Source organism: Pezoporus occidentalis, unplaced genomic scaffold (genome assembly GCF_034315485.1).
Source record: "Pezoporus occidentalis ecotype Australia unplaced genomic scaffold, CSIRO_AGI_Poc_V1 ctg23, whole genome shotgun sequence".
Classification (NCBI taxonomy): Eukaryota; Metazoa; Chordata; class Aves; order Psittaciformes; family Psittacidae; genus Pezoporus; species Pezoporus occidentalis.
In genome coordinates, this window is record NW_026914180.1 from 10,527,116 (window position 1) to 10,552,967 (window position 25,852).

Genomic DNA, 25,852 nt, shown 5'->3' on the forward strand with positions numbered 1-25,852 from the left:
AAGTAACTGCCCACCAAGGCACCGCAACTCCATTTCACACAGCACAGCAGCTTCTGCGCTCCCCGCCCAAGAAAGACGGCAGTGCGCATGTGCCGGAGGGGGAACCGTCACCAGCAGGGAAGCAACGCGTGCGCGGGGACATGCGCCATGCGGTCGCGGGGTGATCCGCTGCTGGGAATTGCGGCCGCCCGTGCTTGCCGTAGTGTGGGCTGTACCAAGCCCCTCTCCTCAGGCGGGGGAGCGGGGGTCGGACACTGACAGCGCGTCGGGGCCTGTCGCCCCACGTCCATCGGGTCGCCGGCGGGGAGGCCCCGAGGACGGCGGTGCGCAGCGCAGCAGCGCGGCGGGTGAGGAAGCGGCGAGGCCCCGCATCTTTCCCGCTTCCGCCGCACCGCACCCTGCCCCCGGCAGTGGCGGTGCCGGCGGAGAGGCGGGGCGCGAGGGGCGAGTGGCTTGGGTAATGGCAGCGCTGTGAGGACAGTACGGGGCAGGGACCGCGGCCGCAGGGCAGGGAGCGAGGCAGGCCGGCCGGGGGGGCAGGCGTCGCGGACTCGGGCCCCTTGCCGCCAGGTAACCTTCCGTGTCCAGCCCGGCCGGGAGCGGCGCCGGACCAAGGGGAACGAGACCCCCGCCCAAGGGGAGGAGATGGTCCCCGTGCGCTGCGGGCTGCTGGGCCGGGTGTGCATGAGGCTCGGCGGCCCTGTTTACTGGCCCCCAGCCTGCCGGCCCGCGAGGTCGTCCCCGCTGGGGTCCACCGATCCGCCCCGAACACCCGTCCTTCAGCGGTGCTGGTGCCGCTGCTGCGCCCTCCTTCCGCGGCTGGGCGCGGGCCGGGCCCTGCCCCGGGTCGTGCCCTGGCCCGGCGGGGAGGGCGTGGTGCGGCCTCTCCGGTGGGGCCGGTCGTCTCTCCTCGTTGCGCCCTCGGCCAGTTTCGCTTTTGTTTTGGTGGGGAGGGAAGGAGGGAGCGCACGTGCCCTGCCCGCGGCTTGCGGGGGGCCGTGGGGAGTGGGATGCTTCCGCTGCTGCTGGGTGGACTGGGAGCTGGGGGGCAAGGGGTGGGGCAGGCAGCGCTGTTGACATGTGTGGTATGGGCGATCCTGCCCTGGACTGTTCGCGCATCACTGGCTTGTAATATTTGTCGAGATGTCTAAATAGGCTGGAAATTCGGGGAGTGTTTTGGTGCTCGCCAAAGCTCTGCATTTATTTGTGTGAACAAATGTGTTCAGTATGACAGTGGTATGTTTTAAAGGATGAGGTGATGGAAGCAACACCTCTCGATAGTCTCTTGTAAATATGTTTCAACAATGTCAGGTTACTTTAGGGCTTGTCAAAGTGGCATGGTTTTCCTCCCGCTGAATGGTGTAAATCCTAAATAGGGGTAGATATTCTGCTCTACTGTAATTTTTATCACGGCAGTTGCTTGCATCAGTAGAAAACATTTAATGTTGTAAGCTGGTGAGCTTGTGCACGACACATGTTGAAGCACAGCAACCTCAAAACCTCGGTGTCTTGCAGAAAAAATTATAATGTGTTTGGTAATTTATATATAAAACACATTTAAGTTCATTTTGGTGTGAAAGCTGTAAGAGAATGCCAAAATAGCAACCTGCTCTGTCTTTATTTAACTCCAGAATACCTTTGCGAGTATATGGGTGCATAATACTTCACATATTAGCAGGTTCTGATGATACTAAACACGGTATTACTGATTCTGTGTGAAGTATGCTGGGGAGGACTTTTTTCTTCACCCTTACTTCCTTCCCTGAGATTTGCTTATCAGTGACGGAATGGCTCTTTTACCTTGGAGGTACCAGGTGTGTTTTGGAGAGAACAGCCTATAACTTAATGCTCAAAGAAGTATAACTTTATTACCACAAGAATTTACTAGGATTCTTACAGTTTTTGTGGACCATGATTATTTTCTTCTTGGGGTCAGCTGCAAATACTTCTGTGTTTTCCAGAAGAAGAATAATATTAGAGCTTTTGGAAGACTACTGCTTGCTTTTTCCCATCCTGGAAGTGAGCCCTACTGTTGTTTACTTCTACTGAGGTTCATGTTTCTTTGAAACATAAATCAGTTTGTGTTTTTCAGCTTACTTTTTGACAGGTATCTATGGATTTGTCAGTTCTTACTGATTTTCTGTGTAGTAAGCTGCTGCTGACATACTGACATGGATTGAAGATTTCTTTTATTTCCAAAAGTGGTAATAACCATGTTGCAAACATAACAAATGTTCCTACTGAACTGTAAATGTTCATGTACCACTTTCTGAGCTTCAGTTTTTCTTTAAGAAGTTTCCTGCTCATAAAACCTGGGATAATACCACTTCCTTGATACTAGTTAGTTGCTACTCAGTTTCTTTATGAAATCAGTGTCCCTTGGGTGATACACTGATTACATTTTAAACAGAAATTGTGGAGTTGCAGGTAGAAGAAAACAACCCTCCATGGTTCCTGAATTCATAGCAGTTGAAGAGCTTGGTCAGGTGGCATTTAGTATGCCCACAGTGTAAAAGTTACACCTGATGTTTTTTGGGATTTTTTTTTTATTTTTTATTTTACTGAGAAGCTCTATATCCTGCAGTTTGATAAAACTAATCTGCCCAAGAAAATTAAAAGCCAGTAGTGGTTAATGTAGTGAGCTGGTTGCTAAATAGCTTTTTAGCATGACACTTGATCCTTTCCCTTGTAGAGGTGTACCTCTTGTGCCTCAAGTTTGTCACTAGCTGTCTGTTTTTTCCCTTCTGACCTTGGAAACTTGGGAAAACAAGATAGATGTCGTTTGCCCATCTATTTAAAATGGAAATATAAGTATTCTTTCAGTTCTTTATTTTATGCTTAAAATGTCATGTGTCTGAGCAGGAACTAGACTTGCGTTGTGCATGGAATGTCACACCATGTCCCTTCCAGATTAGGTTTATAGGACAGAAAAATAGAAACAAAGAAGAAGCCTCCACAGTTGTCTCTTGGGAACTCTCTTTTTAAAGTACCTTTCACTCTAGTTTTAGTTCAGTAATTTAATGTTTTTCCTTCAATACATCTCCTCCAGTATCTTTTATATGAAATTACTGTATGGTTTCTGTATTTTCAAGCCATATTTTCTTTCTTATTTGAAAATATTGATGTATTTATTCAAAATATTCTGTATTTTCTTTCTTCTTTGAAAGAATTCACCATTTGTCCTGCTGCAAAGTGCAGTAAACTGCAGTGCAATAAGCTCAGCATAATGCTCTGTGTTTAGATGTGTTTTCTTTCCGTCATCCTGGTCAAAGCTTTTGGGTTTTGTGGCTTTTTAAGTATAACACCAAAAATGTCTCATGAAAGCTTGAGGTAAACGTAGGCTACAAACTGACAGTGGTAAATTCACATACTCTGGTAACATGCTCAGTGTGTTCCTGCGCAAAATTTTCTTGGATACAGCTGAAAGTATCTTTGTATAAAAGTGAACAAACTAAAATCTACAGGAAAGTTGTTTTCTTCATATGACACTCTTAAATGGGCAGCTTGTTAAGGTAATGAACTTTTGAGGCACAATGTTGTTAGATTAGTCAGTGTTACCTTATAGGCTATTCATGCAACATTAATGTTCCATTCCATATTGTTTAAAGTAAGGGCTTGTGAGCTTGATTTTGGATGGTGAGGAAGCAGAGGTGGGTGTTCTTCATGTTGCTGTATCATGGTGGTGCAAAAGTGTGCAAAGTTTAAATTGAAAATTTCAAAGGAAAGTTTTTTTTTTTCTTTCTAAATTATTGTATAGTGGTGTTTGACATGTTTAATTCTTCTACAGGTTAACACTAAAGCCCCACAATGTCCTTGAAACCACGAGTAGTTGACTTTGATGAAACATGGAACAAACTTCTAACAACAATTAAAGCTGTTGTTATGTTGGACTATGTTGAAAGAGCAACGTGGAATGATCGCTTCTCGTATCCTTTAAGTGAAGATCTGGCTTAATTTGTTTACGTGATATGTTTAGCATGGAGTAGGCTTGCATTATTATCAATTTCAATGGTCTTAATCAGAAGCTCTTTGTAAGGTTCTATCTGTTACTAAGCTTGTGGGTCAGTGAATACGTTGAAAGAGATGGGAAATGATGTATGTTTGGGAAGTATTCTATGTGAAAATCACGCTGGTAGTAAAATGTAAATCAGTCTGAGTTTTACTCACTTTTAGTAGCTCTAAACCTTAGCTTTTGCTATAGCTGTTCATGTAAGTACATGGATTGAATTTCCCCAGTTCCGATAATGATTTTTTTCTTGTATGCTGAAGTGTATGCTTAGGAGGGGAAGCATGTGAGACAGAGAATGCACACCTTTGAATTTGGGGATGTGGGGTTGGTGAGGTTCTGTTTAAAGATGTCTCTCTCTGCACTTCCAAATGTACTGTACCATATTAGCCATTTCTGTAGAAAGGGTTTATAAAAAACCTTCCTTTCCCTCCACTGCTATTACTCCTATTCCTGAGAGCTAAGCTGTGTTTAAAAATTACTACTCTTTCTAGCTGTGATCATATGTTCTTGCCGTTCAGGTGAGAGCTGTACCTCTGTTGTTGTAGTGAAAGGCTTTTCTTTTACATGTAAAATGGACTTGTAATTTTTTGCAAGATTTGAGTTTCGGTGAACTACTTATTTTAAAAGAAGTGTAACTATTTGTCCTGGGTTCAGCTGTAACAGTTATATTAACCCTTCTTAGTAGCTCGTGCAGGGCCATGGTTTGGCTTTAGTCTGAGAACAGCACTGATAACACACCGATGTTTTTAGTTGTTGTTCAGTAATGCTTACCTTGATCAAGGACTTTTTCAGTCTTGTGCTCTGCCAGTGAGGAGGGGCACAAGAAGCCAGGAGGAAACAGAGACAGGACACCTGACCCACACTAGCCAAAGGGGTATTCCATACCACAGCAAGTCGTGCTTAATACGCAAACTGGGGGGAGTTACCTGGAAGGCCCAGATTGCTGGGCATTGGACAGTGGGAGGTGAGCAATTGGACTGTGCAACATGTGTTAATAAGTGGTTAACTTTAGAGGTTAAAGCTCTAAACCTTTCATGAAGGACACATAAAGTAGATTTAAATCTCAATAACTGAATGGGATGTTGGATTGATTCCTCTTGTCACACTGTTTCACTTAGAAATTTTTACATGGAGGCCTTGTACACAAGTCTGCTGTTGAGCCTCTTCTGGGGTTTACTCCAGTTAATTGAACATCAGAAAAGGAGTACTTGTCAATAGCAGACTCGGGAAGCAGTCTTGGAAGAATCATTTGGAATGTACTTCATAAGACCTTACTTGCCATCATCTCTTAATTATGTTCTTGGAAAGTGGCACTGTCTGTGCCTGATTTAGCGCTGGCAAGAGCCTTTTGGCTTATTATTTGTGGCTGAATGGCTTGAGGAGCTTGTGTGACTTGTAACTCGCAGCTTGAATGTTGATTGTTTAGTACTTCTGCTACCTGTAACCAAATCTAAATTTTAACACAAACTATTCACTGAGTATTCAGTAACTTTGTGAAACTGGCAGCTCTATAGAGCAGGTGTGAAAGCTTTTACCAGCTTAAATATATAAAAAAATATAATGATATATTTTAGGAAGATGTGACATTTAAAAAAATACATTATCTTGTTCTTTGTTAGCTTTCTAGTCTCTGTTAGATTCAATTTAATCAAAGTAATCAGTTTCCTAACACTACAGGGATTTTAAAGAGATGTCATATGAACTCTGTTTTTCTTGCTGCTTAATAAGCGGCATAAAAAGGCAATAAATTATTTGAACTGTGTTAATGAAATTCATATGGGTTATTTAATTTATAGAACCATGTGATCTTTGTAGTCTCTCTAGTTGAAACAATGGTGTGGAAACAAGGGATAAGAATCATTATTTCAGTCTGCAGCAATGTATTCTACAAAACGTTTGCTTTCTCTTGTGCTGCTTGAGATAGCTGAGCTCATATGGTGTATGGAAACTAATAGAATTTTAGGAGTGAGAGGCTTGTACTGCGTATGTACCACTTCTAGAACTATTTTTTGCCTCACTACTTCCCCAGAACTTGTCTGTAATAGTGTTTTCTTTGTTATTCTGATGGTAATTTTATTGTTAAATATAGCTTATATCTCAAACTTGAAATGCTAGAATGGCAGTGAGCTGGGAACCACAACTGTGTAAGAGTTAAAATCTGCAAAAGATCACTTGGAAGACCATATGTCACTTTATTTAAACTGTGAGTCATCTTGAGCCACCTTTGTCCTTCAGATTTCCTTTAAGTGTCTCTGCAAAGAAAAAAATGTTTCTGGAGTTGTTTCATTGTCTGGTAAACAAGTGACAGTTATGTCTCTCTATTTGAGATACTATTTACAATAATTTGGTTGTTATGAGTGCTTTGTGTAACTTTCAAGGCATTGCCTCTAAATATTCATTAGGCTAGGGAGTGCTCTTTAAGAGGCTAATGAAGCTTGATTTCAGAGTAGTAGTTCAGCTGTACTTTGATAACTACCTTTTAGCAGCAGAACTTTTTTGAACAGGTAGAGCACCAGGATCTTCCTGTTATTGTCTTGGGTTTTCCACCAACCAAATAAATAAGATAAACAGTACCCAGGGAGGAAGGTAGCCATACTGCAAACTGAAATTATGTTTAAAGTATGAAACATTTCACCTGCTGCTTTTTCCATTTTTCTGAATGTTTGTTCTCCCTCCTCTAACTCTCCATTTTACAAGGATCCAATGAGGAAACAGAAACTTATAAACATGTATCTTTAACGTAAGAGCTAGCCCAAAGAGAAGGAAGAGTAAATCAAGTTCATATAATTGTAATTTTTTCTGACTATGAGTCCTCAAGTGCTCTGTGAATTTTTATTCTGTTACAGAGGAAGAGTAACAATCACATAAATTATACAAAAGCTCTATTTTAGGCTTTTAACAGAAAGTTTTGAGTAGGTCTTCTGTAGATATAGAGTCTTAACTAGATTATTTATTTTGTTTTAACCCTGAGGACAATATTTCTGAGCTTTTATGGCTTGGAAACAGTATTTTGTCATTGATGGTAATTTGTTGTTTTGGGGTGGTTTTTTGTTCTTAGTTTGGAATCGCTTAAGTTTCTTACTGCTGGGTAATGCCCCTCATGTAGCAACTACTGAAGCACTTATATCACACAAGGCTTTTGAAGTTCTCAAGACAGAGTGAAGGCCCCTAATCAGCAGTTTTTCTTCAGCTTCCCTTGACCTTTATCACCCTGCAAAACTGTGTGCTAAACTGGAAGGACAGGTGGCTTTCACCATTAAAGATAAAATAATGAGCAATAAAGGCTTCTTCCTGATCTTATTAAGGGACAGCAGCAAAGAAAAAAATGTGCTTTAAGTTTATGGACTGAAATACCAGTGATGTTTAATTCATCACTGGATAAATTCATCTCCCCTCAACGACTTTTTGTTAAGAGATTTACAGCATTTTGAACACTGCACTTAAATTTGGATTCCAGGCCAAAAGATGCTGTTAGATTAACAAACTAGTACAGATTGAGCAAGAATGTGAACTTTTTGTAGCAAAGCTACTTTGTAATGTGTTTTTGAGAGTCATGATAGCTGCTTTTTTGTAGAGAATCCAGAGACACTTAGTACCTAGCAAGTAGTCTGGTGTTGATTTTTATAATTTGATACAGGAAAATGTGTCAGGTGCCTGTGGAAGTGCTTCTGTGATTAAGCTGTTAGTTTAATTTCAGCAGGTGTGGAAACTGGGTGTCATATGTCAAGGAAGAATACTAGATTAGGCTTTCTTCATTTGCAAGAAAGCTTGACTGTTCTCTAGAGTAAGGAAAGGCACGTTTAGAAGATGCACATCTTCATGGAGGAGTAGAGAGACTATTTTCATTCTTAAATAGATTTATTGCAACTAAAACTAATTTGCAACAGTCAAGTCATCTGTACTCCTAATTGAAGACTAGATAAACTCAGATGTTTGTTTGCTGCTTTTATCAGATTAGCTGCCGTTATTATTTTCTTGTGCCGTTGTGATGAAGACTGTTTGTTACCTCTGAAGTAAGTTGCTCTTATAGCAGAGATCTGTAATAGTTTTGGTGATTCAGATTGTGTAGTTGTAGATCTAAAAAGGAAAAAAAGAGTCATGTCCCCTTTGCTCGTGAGTATATATATATTAAAAAAAAATTCTAATTTTGAAATTTCATTTCTCAGAAAGATCTTATTTGCATAGTGAAGAGGCTTGCAGTCTGAATTATATCGATGATGTGTTCAACTAGAGACCTTCCTTAGAATGACAACATTCATTTGAGGGGGGGAAAGTGTGAAAAACAATTGTTTTTTACAATCTGTTTAAGAAAACTTTTAATTCTTCACTAGTAATGTAAGAGTTTGTTTTACTATTATATTGGTCATAACTTTGTAAGTTGATATAATGTCATGCTAGCCACTGTTACAAAGGAGTGACTATTGCCTGGTTTATTTGTTGGGATTTCCATTTAATGCTTCTTGCCATTCCAAGGAGAACATGTGTACAGATGATCTATACGGATGAAAAAAATGTACTCAAAATTAGACTGTGCTTAGGCTCTCTGAGATTCCAGTTGCCATATAAAGGCTTTTTTTTGATTTAGTTGTCCTGCATCAGTGTCTTCACTGTTTTGAGTAGTACTTCTGTATAAAAAATGAAACATGCTCTTGGGAAAACTGTCTGATGAAAGCTTGAGGCTATTCTGTAGATGAAGCAGGTGACTTTTTAACTGTCCTTATGTATTCTATCTCCTTTTGCACAGCTATATGCTTTAAAAAAAGGTAGACTAGAGGAAAGCAGATCTTGTGTGTTCCCTTAATTAAAGAGCTTACCTTAAAAAGTAAACCATACTAAATCATTATTTCCAGCATGGCTGGTTTTATAAAGTGCTCAGAATTAGTTTTTAACTGATTTTTGCAGAACTAGTTTATTTCCCACAGTTGTTCACCTCAAGCTTGACTTAATCCTTGCTTGACTTTTCTGAAAGCAAAGTTCTTAATTGTAAATTCTTTTCCTGGCAAAGTATCAAGTAACTTTTTTAAAACTTGATATAAGCCTTACAAACCAAAGGTGTAGCTCTGCAAGATAGTACAAAACTACCTTAAAGGCTAAAGCTGCTACCTAATTAAGTGAGGAAGTACAACTGTTTTTCATGGCTGTGATCTAAACAGGATTACTGAAATGGTAATAATGGTTAAAAATAAAACAAAGGTTTTACATCCACACTAGCATTGTGATGACTTAATTTCCAGTGTCCTACAAAATTGTTTTACCTGTGGAGCAGGGGGGAAAATGCAGGAACAATAAAATGTTTTAGACTTGGGGGAGGAAAACCTGAAGTCAATTTCACTTCAGGTTTGTTTTGCTCCATAGTTGACTAATCACACTCTTGACCTAATGAGTGCTTCTTTCCATTATCCGAAGAGTCTCAGTTTCAAGCTGGCTGCATATTCAGAGGAAGAATTTTTGGATGAAAACTGTTTTTCTCACTTTGAGATAATCTTATTCATAGATGGCAAATAAGTTGTAGAAGCCATGTCAACGTGGGGCTGACAGAAGTTCCAGGATTCTAGCTCTAGCATTCCTTTGCCTTCCACTACTTAAAAGTTATTATTGATGCTGAAAACTTAGGAACTTAGATTCTTCAAAGATCAGGATTTACACTAATTTCAGAAAACAATCCATTTTATCCTTTGTGCTCAAATGTTAAAAAAATTCAAAAAAATCTAAAATGAGCGTGTTGAAGGGAAAAAAGATTCTGTATGTCTTAAATTTTGTTGATCAGTTTTCATACTTCAAGCAGATGCAAACCTTGACTCTGAGCCCAGAGACATTTATGCTTTGTGTGTGGCCTATCCTGAGCCTCTTGGAGAGAGACTTTATACTGAGACTAAAATTTTTTTGGAAAATCATGTACGCCATTTGCACAAGGTAATGTCTACACTTACTGAGGTACATGTAGGTATTGTTTGTTCTCTTTTGACTTTAGTAAGGGGGTTTGTTTGTTTTGTATGTATGAAGGTATGCAGATTTTACGAGATTAAATTACAGATGACAGAGTTCCAGAGACAGAATATATATGTATCTGATATATCAACACACATCACACGACGCAATGTAGACAATGTCTATATGCTACATGAAAGAACTTTCTTTTTAAGCCAATAATTATGGTTTATGCAAAATATTAATTGGCTTGAAGAGTTCTTTCTTTTCTTTTGAATGCTTATAACGAATCAAGTTACAGGAATATCCTCATTTTCCAAATGTGCTATAGTTCGTCTGTTACAATGTAGAAGTATCTTCTGTAGTAGATACCAGTTGTATGTAGTCTACCAAAGAAAACTTTTGAAATATGTGGGAAATAAAATGACAAAAATGCTTGCGAGGGAAGGATGTGATGTCAAATTACGGTATTATGACAAATAACAATACTTGTATACCTGTGTAGCTGTGAATTAACTTCTGTCTCATCAGCTAAACCAGCCAATTTCAACAGAATTATGATTCATTATCTGGAGTATATAAGATGGATGAACAGTGTCACCTTGTATTTCAGTAAAAAGAGAAGTAGATATAAAGATGTCCACCTGTCTCTGGTGTCTCTATAGGGAATGAAGAATTGCAGACTGTGGATAGTACTGCTTAATGTCTTTATGCTATGTTTTGAGCTTAGTTATCTGTGTATTTGACAAGATAGACTGGGTATTTTAATGTTTAGTTCCACTGGTTGCAAAAAGGATACTTCTGACACTTTGGTAGACTAAATCAATACGCTAAAATGACAGGTTGGCCAAAAAATCTTCTTCCTCATTTATTTAGTGAGCTGAAACGAGCTCACTTATGATGATTAGGCAGATGTCAGCACAGTAGAAACTGGGGGAAGTAGCAGAAAGCATACATCCATACATTCTTCTTCTTTTTTTTTTTTTTTTAATTGACTGTCTACCATTTGTCTTTGAAGTGATTTTGAAAACCTTTCCAAAATCCTCACTGCGGAGGAAAGCACTCCTGACTGTGTTGTCTGCTAGATTTCCTCTTTTACATTATTTTTTGCATAAGATTCTTTGCTGCTTGAGCCTGAGCAAACTCTAGAGAGAATTCTAGTTGAATTCCTAGGATCTCATCCTCCTTCACAAATAGTTCTTAAGTTGTCAAACTTACTTCCTTGAAGCGTGAGTATAATTTGAGAACATCAGCAACTTTTTAGATGATGATTTGCTTAAATTCCAAAGGATTTGGGCCTAGATTTACAGAACTTAAGATAAGTTTGTACATATCTGCTTTGTTAAACTTATTTTATTCCAGGATTCTTGGTAAGTATAAGGGCTTGTCTAACCAGTAAGGCTGACTTTAAGTGGTTACAGTTAGGCAACTCCTCCAGAGTACAGGTGGCTGCATGAATTTAAATTGATCTGTGTCAGTGGGGGAATAGCTATTTGAATTATCCCACCAGCATGAGAGTATGAACCATGCTTATTCAAGCAGGTACTTCTGCAAAGATAAATAGAAAACAGTACATTATCGTGTTTGTTCTTTTTAAATGTAAAATAAAGCTGTTGTGGCTGGCTTCCCAAAACTTCTGCACGTGGTGCTTCATACTACAAAATTTGTAGTATGAAGACTTGTTGTTTCCTGGTCATTGCCACAATGTTATTTTTAGGCTGCTTAAAGCTCAGGTGTGGTTTTAATTTTGAATATGTGTTTGTTGTTCTAAAATGATAATCCTATTACAACTGTCTATGTATGTATGCTATTTTCATACTGATTTTAGTGAGGGGTGTGTGCCTTCCTTCACAGAGAGTTCTGGAAGCTGAAGAACAAGTACTGGTTATGTATCACAGATACTGGGAGGAGTATAGCAAAGGGGCAGACTATATGGACTGTTTATACAGGTAAGCTTTTCAAATGAGTTAAGCTTTTCAAATTACTACACGATCTGCAGTTCAAGTTGAAGAATGTTGATTAGAGAGCAGTAGCTGAATGTGCCCAGAGTCAGTTTTGGAGAGAATGTAGTTATGGTGATGGAACACAAGAAAAAGAGGAATAATGCCTCAACAGGTTTTTCTGTGCACTGCACCTTGCCACTGAAGTAATTATGTAAGATGATTCTTACTGTTCTTCCATTACGAGTATATTCTGCCTCTGTTGTTGGCACTCTGTTGTAGTGCCAAATATGTTGGTGCTAATCAGCCTGCAGTGAAGTAGCTCATAATCCTAGGTGTTCTACAAGGATGGCATTGCACTGAAGTGTCCAGTTGAACCAGCATGGTTTGTTTCAAATCTTAGCCATGTACCTTGGCAAAACCACAGATTTCCCTCCTAGAAGAGCCTTTCAGACAAGGTTATGTGCTCTTTGGGTCCTTTCTTTTCAGGTGAATGTTTGGACCACAGGGATTGCAGAGGGTGTAAAAATTACTCCTTATTTCTTTTCTGAGAACTTCATAAACTAATAGACTTTTACAGGCAATCAGTTTTACACATTGTTTGGTTTGGTTTTTTTGTTTGTTTTTTAGACAATTAGAACCAAGTCTATAAATTAAAATATAACTAAACTGTGTTATTTTTGTACTTCTGCTGTTTCCTTCATCACAAATATGTTTTGTTGCCACTAGTAATAGCTTAAGCAGATGAAACTTACATATTCAGGAGCTGCTAGAATTATAAGTGTATTGAGATGGCTTCAGATTTGCTAGGATTTGAATTTTAATTCCACTCTGGCTGTAAGTGGAACATTCTAGTGCCCATTATGCATGTGATACCGAGTAGGTAAATATAACTTACAAGGCACTGTTAATATGGTACTTATTTGATGGCATGATGTGAGGATTTACAAAGGATTTGAAGACCTTTACTATTATGTTAGGGATATGTATGTGTGGTCTTGTAGAATCGTATTAAATTATCACTATCAGACTGGGAACAAATGTTATGGAATCCATCCTGGCCTTGCAGACTTTAGTTCCATAGTGTGTCACTGACTGAACTCGGAAGCTGATACAGGGGGAAAAGAAGAATCCTATTTAATGTGTATAAGTCTTGCTGATTCTGCTTTCTGCAACAGTTTTTCTGAGTGCTTGAGTGCTTCTGGTCATAAACCAGCAAATTAAAATATTTCTCCAGCAGAGTGACCTTGACTTTTTGTTTTATTTTTAAGCAAACTAGGGCATTTTTTTCCCCCAGACAGTTATTATGCACATGAACTAACCTGTATGTAGATATAAGCTCAAAAGAGTGGCATTCATATACACATGAAGCCAAGCTCTTAAACTCTGAAGTTATTTCATGCCAGCTCTGCCCATTCTAACTCTTATTCCTGCTATGCATATTGTGTTTTGGTCCAGAAAATGTACTTGTTAGGTGTTCTGTTGGAAATAATTTTACTTCAATACTATGTTTTTTCTTTGTGTTGAAATTCTGAATTTTGTCATATACCATCTTTTAAAAGTCTCCAAAGGTCATGACTTTGTGAAAGTATGATTTTTCTGTAATAAAATTTACATTGTAATGGGAAAAGACCCTCTCACATGAAAGTAAGAAATAATCCAGTGCTTGATTCGTAGGGTCATAATGCACTGGACACACTTCATTAAGTGTTACGTCAATTTTATTGTTTTCTGAGAGAATGTTTTGGGTGAAAGTACTTCTGAAGGCTGTTTTTTATAAAGCAGTTGTAGTTCTTTTCTTACTTGCACACCTGCTCTCAAGAAAGTACCATAAATTAGTGGACTCTGTTGCATCCCAGGATCTAATTTGTATAATTCTTCCAACAATGAAAACTGATTAGTCTTTACAGCTGGTAATCTTAGTGTTGTTTTTTAAATAGATTCCTTTAAAATTTCAATAGACTCGCATCTGTGCTTCTACCCTTACAGGTAATATTTGCAATGCTACTAAAATGTGACACACTTTCCTTTTGAGCAAAATTTATAAAATTCAAGACCAATCATATGACTGGCAATAGAGTTAATGTTTTCTTTCTTTGGTGTTGATTTTGGTTTGGGGTCTTTTTACCTACCCCTCTGATTGCATTTTACTAGGAAAAAAATTCGGATTCATTTTGAAAACTAAAATCCTATACGTGCATGACTAAACCAAGGTGATAAAACTGGTGGAATAAGGAACACTCCATATTAAATGAACTTCTTCAGTTGTTTTTGTAAGTTCTGATGGTAAACATGATAGATAAAAACAATGCAGGACGTGGGAGCTTATCAGTGTCTTGGTGCTGTAACTGTTTTACTGGGTAATTGTACTTGTAAAACATCTGGTTTGTTTACCTCTATTTCAAGTAACCTGGAGAGTTTTATTGTACTTCTCTAACAGTTGAAATTTTAAAATCTTCTCATAATAAAATCCTGAAAAGTAAGCACACGTAGTACAATTTTGCTTTGTTCCATTTTGTGTTGTTTTTTTTTCTTTTCTCCAAGCACTTGTAATAATACTAACATATTAATGTATAGTAATTTTTAGTCCGGTTGGCGAATTTTAGTTCCATGTATTTTTGTGCTTTTTACATGAGACATCTTCCTTCTCTTTCAGGATTAAACTTCAGCCAGTTTTGTCATGATAGGAGTAAATTGTATTCTGATTCAAATAGTATCAACAGTAAACTGTAACATAATTCAAACTGCTAATAGCTCCAGGCCTCTTCTCCAGTCCCCTTTCTTCTAAGTGTTAAGAAGCTGCAGGTCTTAATCTTGTTTACTAATTATGTAACAATAAATGTGGGGAAGATTTAAACAAGAAGTGACATCAACATTTGAGTCCCAATATTAATGATATTTTTCTACTGAAACTTCTTCCGTTGGCAGAACTGTCTTCATTTTTGCCTAGAGCGTTTGGTAGCTGTGGGAGATTTATTTCCATATCAGATATTTATTATTGGTCTCATCATTTTGATACAGCTGTTTGGTTAATAAGATTTTAGTGTCTGCAGTGCTTTGTAATGAAATGGCTTTCATTTATTAGCCAATCTTCAAATTGTGGTAAATTACTTTAACCCTGTTTTACTGATCTGTAAACCAGTGAGTAATCTGTTTTAAGAGTGAATCAGAACAGATACTGGATTATTGTATGTGCATGCTACTAGACACATCAAAGCATTCTGCTTGCATAAAGCACCGTGGTTCTGGTGCTTTTAATATAGCTCTTGTGAAGTCGCCAGTGCATGTTTTCATTGAAACATTAGCAAAAAAAAAAAAGTAGGTGTGACTAAACCTCTGAAGGGCATCCGTTTGAACCTTGTGCTCAGAGTAGGGCTAGCTTCAAAAGTTGAACCAGGTTGCTTAGGTTTTTGTTGAGTCAAATTCTGAACTCCTCCAAGGACAGAAATTTTGCTGCCTTTGTGAGTAGCCTGTTTTAGTGCTTGATTACTCATTCTAAGAATTTCCCTGTGTGTCTGTTTGGACTTTGTCGTGCTGCAGCTTGTGTCCATTACGTCTTGTCTTTTCTCTGTGCTCCTCTGAATTTATCTTCATCTTATGTATGTCTCATGCTCTGCACTGTAATGTACCTATTTATCTCTTTATGCGGTTGCATATGCTTTCTGTAGCTTGCAAAGCAGTTTAATTGTGCAAGTGCTAGGTTGAAGAAAATCTTAAAAACCAAACTGAACGCTTCTGAAAACAAACTGTAATAGTCTTAGCTAATTAGTTACTTTTAAAGAATTGCCTCCTGTACATCAGTAGAGTGGATGATATTGCCACATAAGGTTTATCCATTTCTTTGTCCATGACCACTTGCAGTGGAGTGCCAAAATCATTAGCAGCATTCTCTCGGTGCAATTTTCCGAAAGCAATTTCCTTAGCATTTCAGTTTAGGTTTATTCCTGTATACTGTTCTGCTAGACCCACATGCCAATTTGGGGACCAGTATAGCAGTCTGACTATGGACAGACATGGACACCAGAAAGGGTGGCTATACAGAAGTTTATCTTTGGAGAGCTTTCAGAGGAGGAAAAAAACTGAATACAGGGTGTTGATCCTTTTTGATTAAAGAAGTATGGTACTTCTAGACATACAGATAAATGCGTGTTGTTTTGTGGTGTCATATCATGGGTGCACAAAGACTTAAAGGAGGTGGATTCTTTTGGCTTTATCATGGTGCACATAAGAAAATAACCAGGAGCTGACTTGAGATAGGTACTCTCTTAGGTTTATTAGATTCAGGCCAAATTTCACAATGTCTATTTTGCCAACGCTAATATTGGTTTCTTATCCAGGAGTGTGTAATTCAAACTACTGAAAACAAATAAAACATTACAAGAAATAAAGCCTAGTCCATCTGACAAGGCTTTTGAAATCTGACCCCTCAAGGACACAGTGGGCTATTGAGATGTGTAACATTGCTTTGGGAGTGTGGTCACTGTGTCTAGAGCAGTAACCTGTGGTTACAGTTTTGTTCTTGGTTGATCTGAAAGTACCAAATACTTGAAAGTTACCAAGCAACCTGTCCCAAATAATTAGCTACCCTTCTAATTCTTAATAATTTTTTTGCAGGTTTTTTTTTCTTTGCTAAATACCTAATTTATTTTAATTTCCTGTATTACCGAGTCCCTTATCCTTGAAATAAATGGCCCACAAAAATATTCATGTACCAGACATTTTCCTGATACTGCTAGTTTAGATGGAACACCATCTTTCAGTATTCTGCTGTAAAGTAGGTATTTGTTTTGAATGAGTCTTGTGACAGTCTTCTACATTCCAAACTTTTAAACTTTTTTTTCTGGAGTGGAAGCTTGGTGGATGTGTTTTGAGGTGTGGGTACTGAAAGGTGTATTGCTTTGCTAATACCATGAAAGGATGCAAGCCTCAGTTTTCTCATCTTGTTGCCATTTTCCTCATCAGATAATAAAGCATAAGCCCACATAGGTGCACTCTCAAGTAACTGGGCCTGAGCTGTATGATCAGGCATTTCAAATTTTTGCCTGAATAGTAGCAAGAGTCAGTGGGCAATTTCTGATATTATCAATCCGGGATCAACTCTTGTCTTCACAGTAAGTTACAGATGAACATTATGGATTGTCTTCTAAAAGTAAGAAATACAGATGAAGTATTTGATGTAGTTATTCAAGATGAAAAATGGTTAATGACTTCATTGGAGTACTTGATTTCAGATTATACTGTTTGCATATGTTTTGCAGTTATTTGCTTGTGTTTGATTCTGGAAGTTGATGGTAAAAGTAGGGGAAGGAGAGAGGAAATGTAGGCAAATTTGGTTTTGAGGCACAGTGTGGTGAGGCTCTTGCCAGGAGTGTTTCTGCCTGCCTGTTTCTTGCCATCCCCTTTTTGCTTGGGCTACCTTATCTAGGTTAAATTTGCTTATTCACTTCTGGCTATGTTAGTTTTTAAGATGAATCAGTTGCCTGATCTGGATTTGCTGAGAAGACATGTACTGATGGAAGAGGGTGTGAATGTGGAGAGCATAAGGCTTTTCAATAAGCTTAACAGGGAAAAGCAGAATGGTGGCTGCTGCCTTTGCTCGCTGGTGGGGTGGGGGGTGATGAGTATCATTAAGGAGCATGCCTAAGGCTCTTTTCCAGCTATTTGGATGTCCGCGCAAGTTGTATATGAAATGGTAGGCCTATAATCTTCTACGCAGACTTGCATCTACAAGGCTAGGCTAGTATTCCAGCTTGTCACCACTACACAGGTCTTCCTTAGTTGGACTCTGTTCATTTTTAAACTGAATCATTTTATTTCCTTTAAGGGAATACTGAGAATTAAGAGGGATGTTTTATCAGGTCTTGCGCAGAAATCATGTTCTGTTCTTTATAAAAACTATACATACAATAGTAAATACTAAATTAAAGAAAAGCATTTATAACATTTTTTTATAGCTGTTAGTTAAAATAATTTCTCCAAATTCTTCTCTTTAAAGTTTGCAATACAGCTTTTGCTAGTTATCATGACCTGAGTAAGGGATCCTAACTGACAAATATTGGCTCTGTAAAAATTTACACTATTTTTGTGTCTTAGCGTGAGAGAAATGAAAAATAAGAAACATTACAGGTAGAAGTAAATACATGTTTACCTAAAAATAGTTGATGTTCAGGAATGTTTTTCTATCATTAAAACTAAACAAATTACTATTACTCTAGTACTAGTCAACTGTCCAGAATTTAGCAGTTACTTTGCATATATGTGTATGAATAATATGATAGTGTATGTTGAAAAGTTGAATTCTTACATAAATATAATGCACACCAAGAAGGTGGTGACAGTGATCTCTCATGCTGCTGTTGGGTATCTCGATTACTAAAACTGTTGTTTTAATATGATGTAAGGTCTTTGAAATGGAAGCAATTTGTGTTTTAAGAATTTCCTACATATAGCAGTGGCATTGGTTACAAGAGGTTATCTTTTGTGATGTGGAACAAATTCCATGATTCCAAATTTATTAAAAAAAATAAAACCCCACAAGCTTAATTTTTACCTGTTTTGATTAGAATATCTTTATTTCTATAGGTACCTCAACACACAGTTTATTAAGAAGAACAAATTGACTGAAGCCGATCTTCAGTATGGTTATGGAGGGGTGGATATGAATGAACCATTGATGGAAATAGGAGAGGTAAGTATCTCTGAAAGTGGGAGTGGATATAAGCTGTATTCAGAAGTGCTATCTGTCTGGCTGTGTCCTTTTAAATTTGATTTTTCTGGGTCACAGAATCTGAATAGTTAATACAGTAGAAGGTATAAGCACTGAACCCGTTGTAAAATGAGGTTACAGTTTTGATGTAGAAAAATATAGTGATGGGGCAAATATGAAAACTACTGGAGAGCTTCAGTTTAAAATATGATAATAGATACCACTTTGCAGAAAAAATTTGTTTCATTAAGTGATGCTACTATCTAGAAAATAATTGAAAAAGCACAGCTTTTGTTTTTGGAAACCCTTGAAGTACTACTTTTAGGCTTCTATTTCTTGATGTCACAAAATGTAACAGCTTTTTCTGAGGTTAGTCTTCTGTACCTCTTATTTTCTAGGGCAAGCTGTTTTGTACTTCTGTTCTAGCAACTTGGGTAGAGATTTTGAAAGAAAAACCAGACTTAAAAAGGCTGACAGGCTGGGGCTGGACTGAAGAAAACCACCGGAAACACACGATGTACTTTAAGTCAAGGCAGTTCAGGACTGAAAATTCTCTCAGCTACCTGTGCTCTCTCCAAAGCTTGCTAATCAGTGGTGTCTGTAAAGGCTTATCAGAGCTTGGAAGTACATATTGCTGCACTGTTTGTGATATCTCAAAATGGCATAAATGTTATTCCTTATTTCCTCAGACTGAGTTTTAGCCAAGTCTGTTCCCACAGTTGTCAAAGGTAGTCTTTAGCTCTGTGTGAATCTGTTAGTTCAGCTGCTTTGGGGGCTGGGAATAGGTCTAGGCTTGTGCTTGGTGTTGTGTGATGCTGTTGTATTAATGAATTCTTCCTGTTTCCATATTCTATGCCATTCTGAGGTATCACCTGAAGGATGGTAGTGGCTGCCTTTGTCCATAGTTTTCTGCCCTATGATATGTTTACCAATGAAGAACAAAATAATTCACCTTTTTTCAAGTATTTTGTTTTCCTTATGTTGATGGAATCTTAAGGAAGGATAACAACTCACACTTTTCTTCAGGCTTTTCAGCAGTCATTCCTAGGATGGTACGTCCCTAGCTCATCACTTGGGCAGGTTATAGGGAGGATCAAGATTCTCAACCTATAGCTGGCAGCCTTTGGTTTTTGATGAAGATGTTCAGATGATGATGTCTGAAATTCTACTAATGAGTTTTTCATTATCTCACTCCCTAAGACTCCCTTGCCCTTTAACAAATACTGTCTTTGTAATTGGTGGTAGTGGGAGGTGAATTTTGGATCTTGAGGCAGTAAAGATAATCTGTCTTCGTTACTAGTGTAGGATTAGGTTTATGGCAGTTACTCCTTTGCCCAGAAAAGGAATGGAGGCTTGAGCCCTACACTCAAGTAGGTTAATGCATTGAATTGCAGCACTGGTTTTGGTGAATTCATTGCCCCAGAAATAAACTAGTTCACATTTCTTAACCTGCAAGGCATTCACCAAGTTTATCAAGTCTTTTTTTGAAGGCATTTTCTCCTTCATTATGGTCTCTGTATAGGTTTCTATGTTTTATTCTTTGGATTGCACTAGTGGCTTTGATAAAAGTCTTTATAAAGAGATCAACAGTTGAAATAATGGAAGGAATTATCATTTATTCCTCTTTAGATGACTGAGATGATTTGTCCTTTATCTACCCAAGAGCAAACATGTTTCTTTTATATGTAATTCTCTTCAGTCTCAGCATGAAGTTATTTCAGCAAGAAATAATGCCCAGTGTTTGTAGAAGCAGAACTGTACTCTCTATGTACTGAAGTTTCTGTCCCAGCATCACTCCTGTGTGTTAATAAAACTTTGTGAGGTTTTCAGTAATCTTACACAAGTACATGCTTGCTTAGTTCTTCTCAGGTATGTAATGGTAGGTGCGTATAAGACACCTGAGTTGTGTATGTGATGTGTATGGGCATGGCTTCAAACGGTTTATCATCCTGATAAGCATTCCAGACACTCAGTAATTGTTGTACTAGGAAAAATACAGGATGAGATCAGTTGATGAAAGTAGTGTGGCAGTGCCTGCAAGAGATTGAAATTTTTTTTCTGTCTCTGTTAATGAATGCATGGTGAAGGATACTGCTTTTCTGAGTTGGGCTCCTATCACTGTTTTTGGACTCCTGAGTTTTCAATGATTCTGAGAGCCCTGAGCTAGAAGCTAGTTAAGATCTGCCTTCTGTTCCCACACCACTACCCTCTCCAACTTCCCAAACCAGATTCTGGAAAATGGAAGAAACTGCCATGTTCTGTATTGTCAATCTAGGTTGACAAGCAAGATCAGTCCCTGTCTTCCAGGAGAAAAACTCTCTTGAACTAGTACATCAAGTTGCTGTATTGACCTGTCTGTAGTTTGACAAGAAAATTCCAGTTGGCAGCTTGAAGCTGTTTCAGATTGGTCCCTCTCACTTATGAGAGGGAGTCCCTCTCACTTATGAGAGGGACCATGATGCTAGAGACTGCATTTCAGAGACTACATTGCAGAATAGAGTTACCTGAGGCAGTCCCCTTTACCTCATACTCACAAAACATGTCAGTCCTTTTTTGTTTGTTTGGTGGTGTGTTGGTTTGGTTTGGTGGTTTTGTTGTTTATGTTTGTTGGTTTGTTTTTTCTCCAGAGCTGTTTGATTTCAGCATTGTCTGGATAAGTTCCTGTCTGAGGGAAACTGTTTTCCTCTAACTGTGCAATTGTACTGTCCACAAGGTCGAGGCAGTGAAAATCACTTCTCTTTTGATTTATAAGCAAACCTTTAGCTCTTCTTTGAACCTGCTGCTGCAGTTGGGTCAGCTTTACCTCCCAGACTTCTTTACCCTGTATTACAGCAAGGGTGCTGGATGATAGCTATGATAGACAGCAAGTTCATTTGTCTGCTCTTTAAAAGAAAGATTCATTCCACAAGGTGGATCAGACTGGATACCTAGTTGATGGGTAGACGCCTACTTTAAGTTCATATTTTAATTTTTACAGCTGAGGTACTGTTAATTGTGTCAAAGCTTTCTTAGCGGTAATATTCCCTCTGTCCTTACTGATCTTGGTAATTTCATTTTTTCACAGTCTGCTCTTCAGTGGTAGGTATCTTTTATAAGTCTCAGACATGCGTGGGTATTCCTCCCATATGAGGGATCACATTATCTCCTTTGGGTTTTAAATTTGATTTTAACTTAAGTGTACAAACTCCTTTGAATGATTGCAGTTGTATTTTCAAAAATGGTATGTTTTGGAAGCAATTACTTCAGCCACAAAAGTTTGAGATATTTTGGTCCATTTGATTGGTAGGGTGACCTATCCCTAATATGAAAGTGATTTAAATTCCATTCAAGTCAAGTATTAGCTTGCAACACTTTGCCTAAGCTGCATGCATCTTAGCTTGGAGATGCGGTCTGTGTATTTGATGTAAGGGTTCTGTATCTTTGACCTCTAACAAATTGGCTAAGAGACATTCCTTTTTGGCAGCTGAGGTGTAGTTTGCTATAATTTTTAGAAATAGCGGTGTCTGCACACATTCAAAAACTTCAGTTAGACATGTTACTTACCTATTACTGTGCAGATGTTTTGTTTATGTTTACACTCAAAACCCGTCCTTGTAAGAGATTTGCTTATGGTCCTTATGTTCATTTGATAATCCTTGGTAGAGTGGAATCAAGGAATGAGTAAATCAGTCCTATTAGATACGTAGAAAGAATGCAGACTGGGAAGTGTGTATTCAGACATTGCCTGACTAGAAATTCTGTCTGACGTTGCTAGTGTACAGATCTGTGTGATCTTCATCCAAATGCAATCAGATGTTCTAGAAGAAAAATGCTAAAATAGCATATTGACAAATTGTGTGTGTGTGAGGCAAACAAAATAATTTAGAAAGGAGAAAGAAGAGGGTATCTAACAATTTAATTTTTGATATCCTGAATGGGAACTGTGTCATCTTTGTTTTGGGTTTTTTGGGGGTGTTTTATTGGCATTTTTTATTGACGTAAGCTTGCATTGTCTTCTGACAGCTAGCTCTTGATATGTGGAGAAAATTAATGATTGAGCCACTGCAGGCTATCCTTATCCGGATGCTCCTCCGAGAAATAAAAAAGTGAGTGCTTGTCTGTTTTTCACTTTTACCCAGTGTGTGGGGGTATTGCACTTTTTTACTTTAAAAAGCCTGGGGACTTTGAACAAATTCTTTTATGTTTTTTGTTTTTTGATGATAGCTCATTACCTGTTGATGATGGTGTTCTATCAGCTTTTCTCATTATAGCTGCATATCTGTGATTTGCGTGTGTAAAAAAAGACTCTGAAAATAATTAATTTGCTGCAATCTGAGGGTTGTGATCTTTAATGTTTCGGTAATGTAACCCTTCTAATGAATGGAACTGGGGAGCAGTTAGAATAATTCTTCAGGTCTCATAGGATGCCTTTTGCCTTTTTCTCCATCTGATGCTGACTGTTAATGGATTCTGTGCTGTCAGTAAACTTAAGGACCAGGACTTACAGAAACATTTGCCAAAGCTAGAAAAGCTATGTTGCTTTGCATGGGACCCAAAATGATTCTTGCTTATCTGCCAGGGAGACTTAAGCTTCTGTTTTTCTGTTGTTTGGATGAGTGACTTCACTTAACATTATTGGTACTTTACTGGAATGAAATTGAAATAAATTTTTTCGCACTTTGAGGGAACTTCCTATTTTATTTCTGAATACTTTTGTTACTCTAAAACAAAGACCCTGGTAGTTACAGTGCTTGGAACTTTTTAAGCTTTGATTTAAAACTTTTTTACTCTTTAACTCCTAATGAATCCTTTTATTTATGAGTAAACAGAAGTTCTGAAATATACTACAGGCCTTATGTGTATTTGTAAATTCCATCAGTTTCTACGCTTTTACTGCTGTTCAGGGTAGCTCTAGGCTGGGGTCCTTTTAAGTGATTGCATGCCTGACTCAAGTGACCAGACTAGCGTAGGTAAATTGAGTGAGACAATTTGGCTGACTGAGGATCCTTGGACAAGCACTTGGTCAGAAGAAAGCTGTATTTATAAGACACTCAAGAACTGATTTTATTACTACAATTTTATTTTTCCTTCCTGAATCAAATTTTTGGCAACTAAGTAACTGACATGATACCTCTGTCTGGTATTTCTGAAGCCAGAAAGCATTTACTTGTAGTTGTTGACTCATGTTTACTTTGTAACCAGTGTTAATGCTGCTTTATCCATATGTTTACTGTAACAGTTTATTTATGCTAGATGAAGATTCTCTAATGCATGGTGAAGGAAATGCTGCTCTGGTACATCAAGCACAGCGACATGGAAGATGCATTTTAGTCAATCTGTGTATTTCATTGGTGGGTAGGAGTAGAAATCTGTTAAAACCTTTTTCAACAGACATCTGATGCCTCTTAAAATATTTACCTTGGGGCTGGCGACAGATCTCAGAAGGATATTTAGATCAAGACTTACTGGCTTGTGCAACATAAGATTTTGAGACTGTAAGAAATTTACATTATTTGTTATTAAAGCATTTGGAAAGTTTTAAATAAAACATGAGTCTGGATTTTTTTTTTTTTTTCCCCTTGGTAATTAAAGATTCTTTGATGTGATCTCAAAGAAGTTAATTCAACTCGGTTTCTCAAAATACACATCTAACAATTCATATTAAGTTCTAGCCAGTGTGATCTGCGTGTCATGTAGTGAGCTAGATGGGACAGAACTTATTATAGCTGTTCTTCCTAGTATCATGAAATGTAGGGCTTGCTATGGGTATTCTGAGGATGGCCTTTCTATGTAATGGGCATATGGGCTTGTTGCTGTTCTTTGCTATAATTCTACTGGTCAGTACAGTTTGTAAGAGGCGGTTTTGAAGACACTGCTGCAAGTGACTGTTAGATGTGTTTTAGCATTGAGTTCAGCAAGTCAGGGATTAAACAGCATCTTTGAAGAGATGGGTATTGAGAAGTTGCATCTGGCAGAGGTGCAAGAATATGCATGGGAAGAATATTAATTAAAATAATAAAATTACTAATATATATACTTCTCTGTTAGATGCCTTCTGAAGTGTAGTACTTAAGTGTGTGCATGGTGTAGTTTGTAAAAATGTTTTACAGGAAAAAAGCAAACCCAAACTTAAATAGATGGGACGGTTGAACTCCTTATAACCACATTTTTCATAGTATGTAATGATATGTAGAATTGATAACCAACATTGTAGTCAACTGGTTGCATATAAAAGTATGTTTGTTACTGTACTGGAAAAGGTAGGGAGAGCAGAGCCATAAATTTTGCTTTTGGGTTTATTTATGTATTTCATAAGAATTTTAAAAAGACAACTTCTGACAAATCTTGAGCATATCAACTTTTTAGAAGCTATAAAATTGTGAAATACACTATACATTACAATAAAATAAATCAAACTTTTTTGGTGCATAAAAATAAGTAAATACAAGTAGTGACTTGTGGTTCAGGTGAACAAGATGGCTAAGCTGTTCTAAGAGTTTGCTGATGCCAAAAAAGAGCAAACTGTGCTCTTCTGCCTTTCTTGTGCTGAACTTGGTGCTCATCTAGGCCCTTAGTGAACCAGCTCAACTGCTAATATGACTGGAAACTGCCTTGGCTATTATTTCTCCCAGATTGGCATGGTGAGTTAGTTGAGCAAAGAACTGGATGAATGCTAGAGCAGTGCAAGAGAGAGAGGGCTCTGACTGAGCAAAAGGGAGCAGAATTAGCCCCTTTGAACAGCAGAGAACTGTTAAATCATTTAAGCCTGTCTTGTGTGACTGCACTCTTAATACAGAGTTTTGAATGTAACACACTTTCTTCCCCCTCCCTCTAGCCCAAGCACTCCTCCTACAAGGCAAGCTGAATCTCAACTTACGCATTTTTGTTTCAACACAACAGGAAGCCGTCAAGATCTTGAATTGTGAGAAAATTCAATTATGAAATTCTTAAATAGAAATAATTTGGAAATTGTTCAGGTGCTATCTCAAATGACATGAGTGCTTAGTACATACTAACCAGGAGAGGCTTCTCTACTAAAGATAAACTAACACTTCCTAACTAACTGAACCTATTCCTGTCTAAGCTGATACATTATTTACACTATTTGTTTGAAAGGAAAGGTATTGGAACTTTTTAATAGTGTACAAAACAGGCTATTCAATTCACAGTGAATTCTATAGTTAGTTGTTCTCAATAGGCCATTGGTCTGACACAGCAGAGCAGTTCTTTTCAATAGTGGAACTTTCTTTTAATGAGTACAGTATTTATTATTGTACCTTTTAAATAGGT

At 38.0% G+C, this 25,852-nt stretch overlaps 1 protein-coding gene across 3 annotated transcripts in view; it reads left to right on the forward strand.

The window, feature by feature from the left end:
- The first annotated feature begins 209 nt into the window (after positions 1-209).
- CUL2 (cullin 2) overlaps positions 210-25,852 on the forward strand; it is a 52,342-nt gene continuing 26,699 nt past the window's right edge. The window contains exons 1-7 of one of the 3 annotated variants that reach the window (XM_062621552.1): positions 210-347; positions 3,788-3,926; positions 9,820-9,922; positions 11,792-11,886; positions 18,460-18,565; positions 22,586-22,668; positions 25,398-25,484. In XM_062621552.1, coding sequence (XP_062477536.1) covers positions 3,808-3,926; positions 9,820-9,922; positions 11,792-11,886; positions 18,460-18,565; positions 22,586-22,668; positions 25,398-25,484 — 593 coding nt within the window. In that variant the 5' untranslated portion in view covers positions 210-347; positions 3,788-3,807. Of the gene's footprint in view, positions 348-430; positions 571-3,787; positions 3,927-9,819; positions 9,923-11,791; positions 11,887-18,459; positions 18,566-22,585; positions 22,669-25,397; positions 25,485-25,852 lie in introns of those variants that run through there. The other 2 variants (XM_062621551.1, XM_062621553.1) reach the window with 2 other exon arrangements.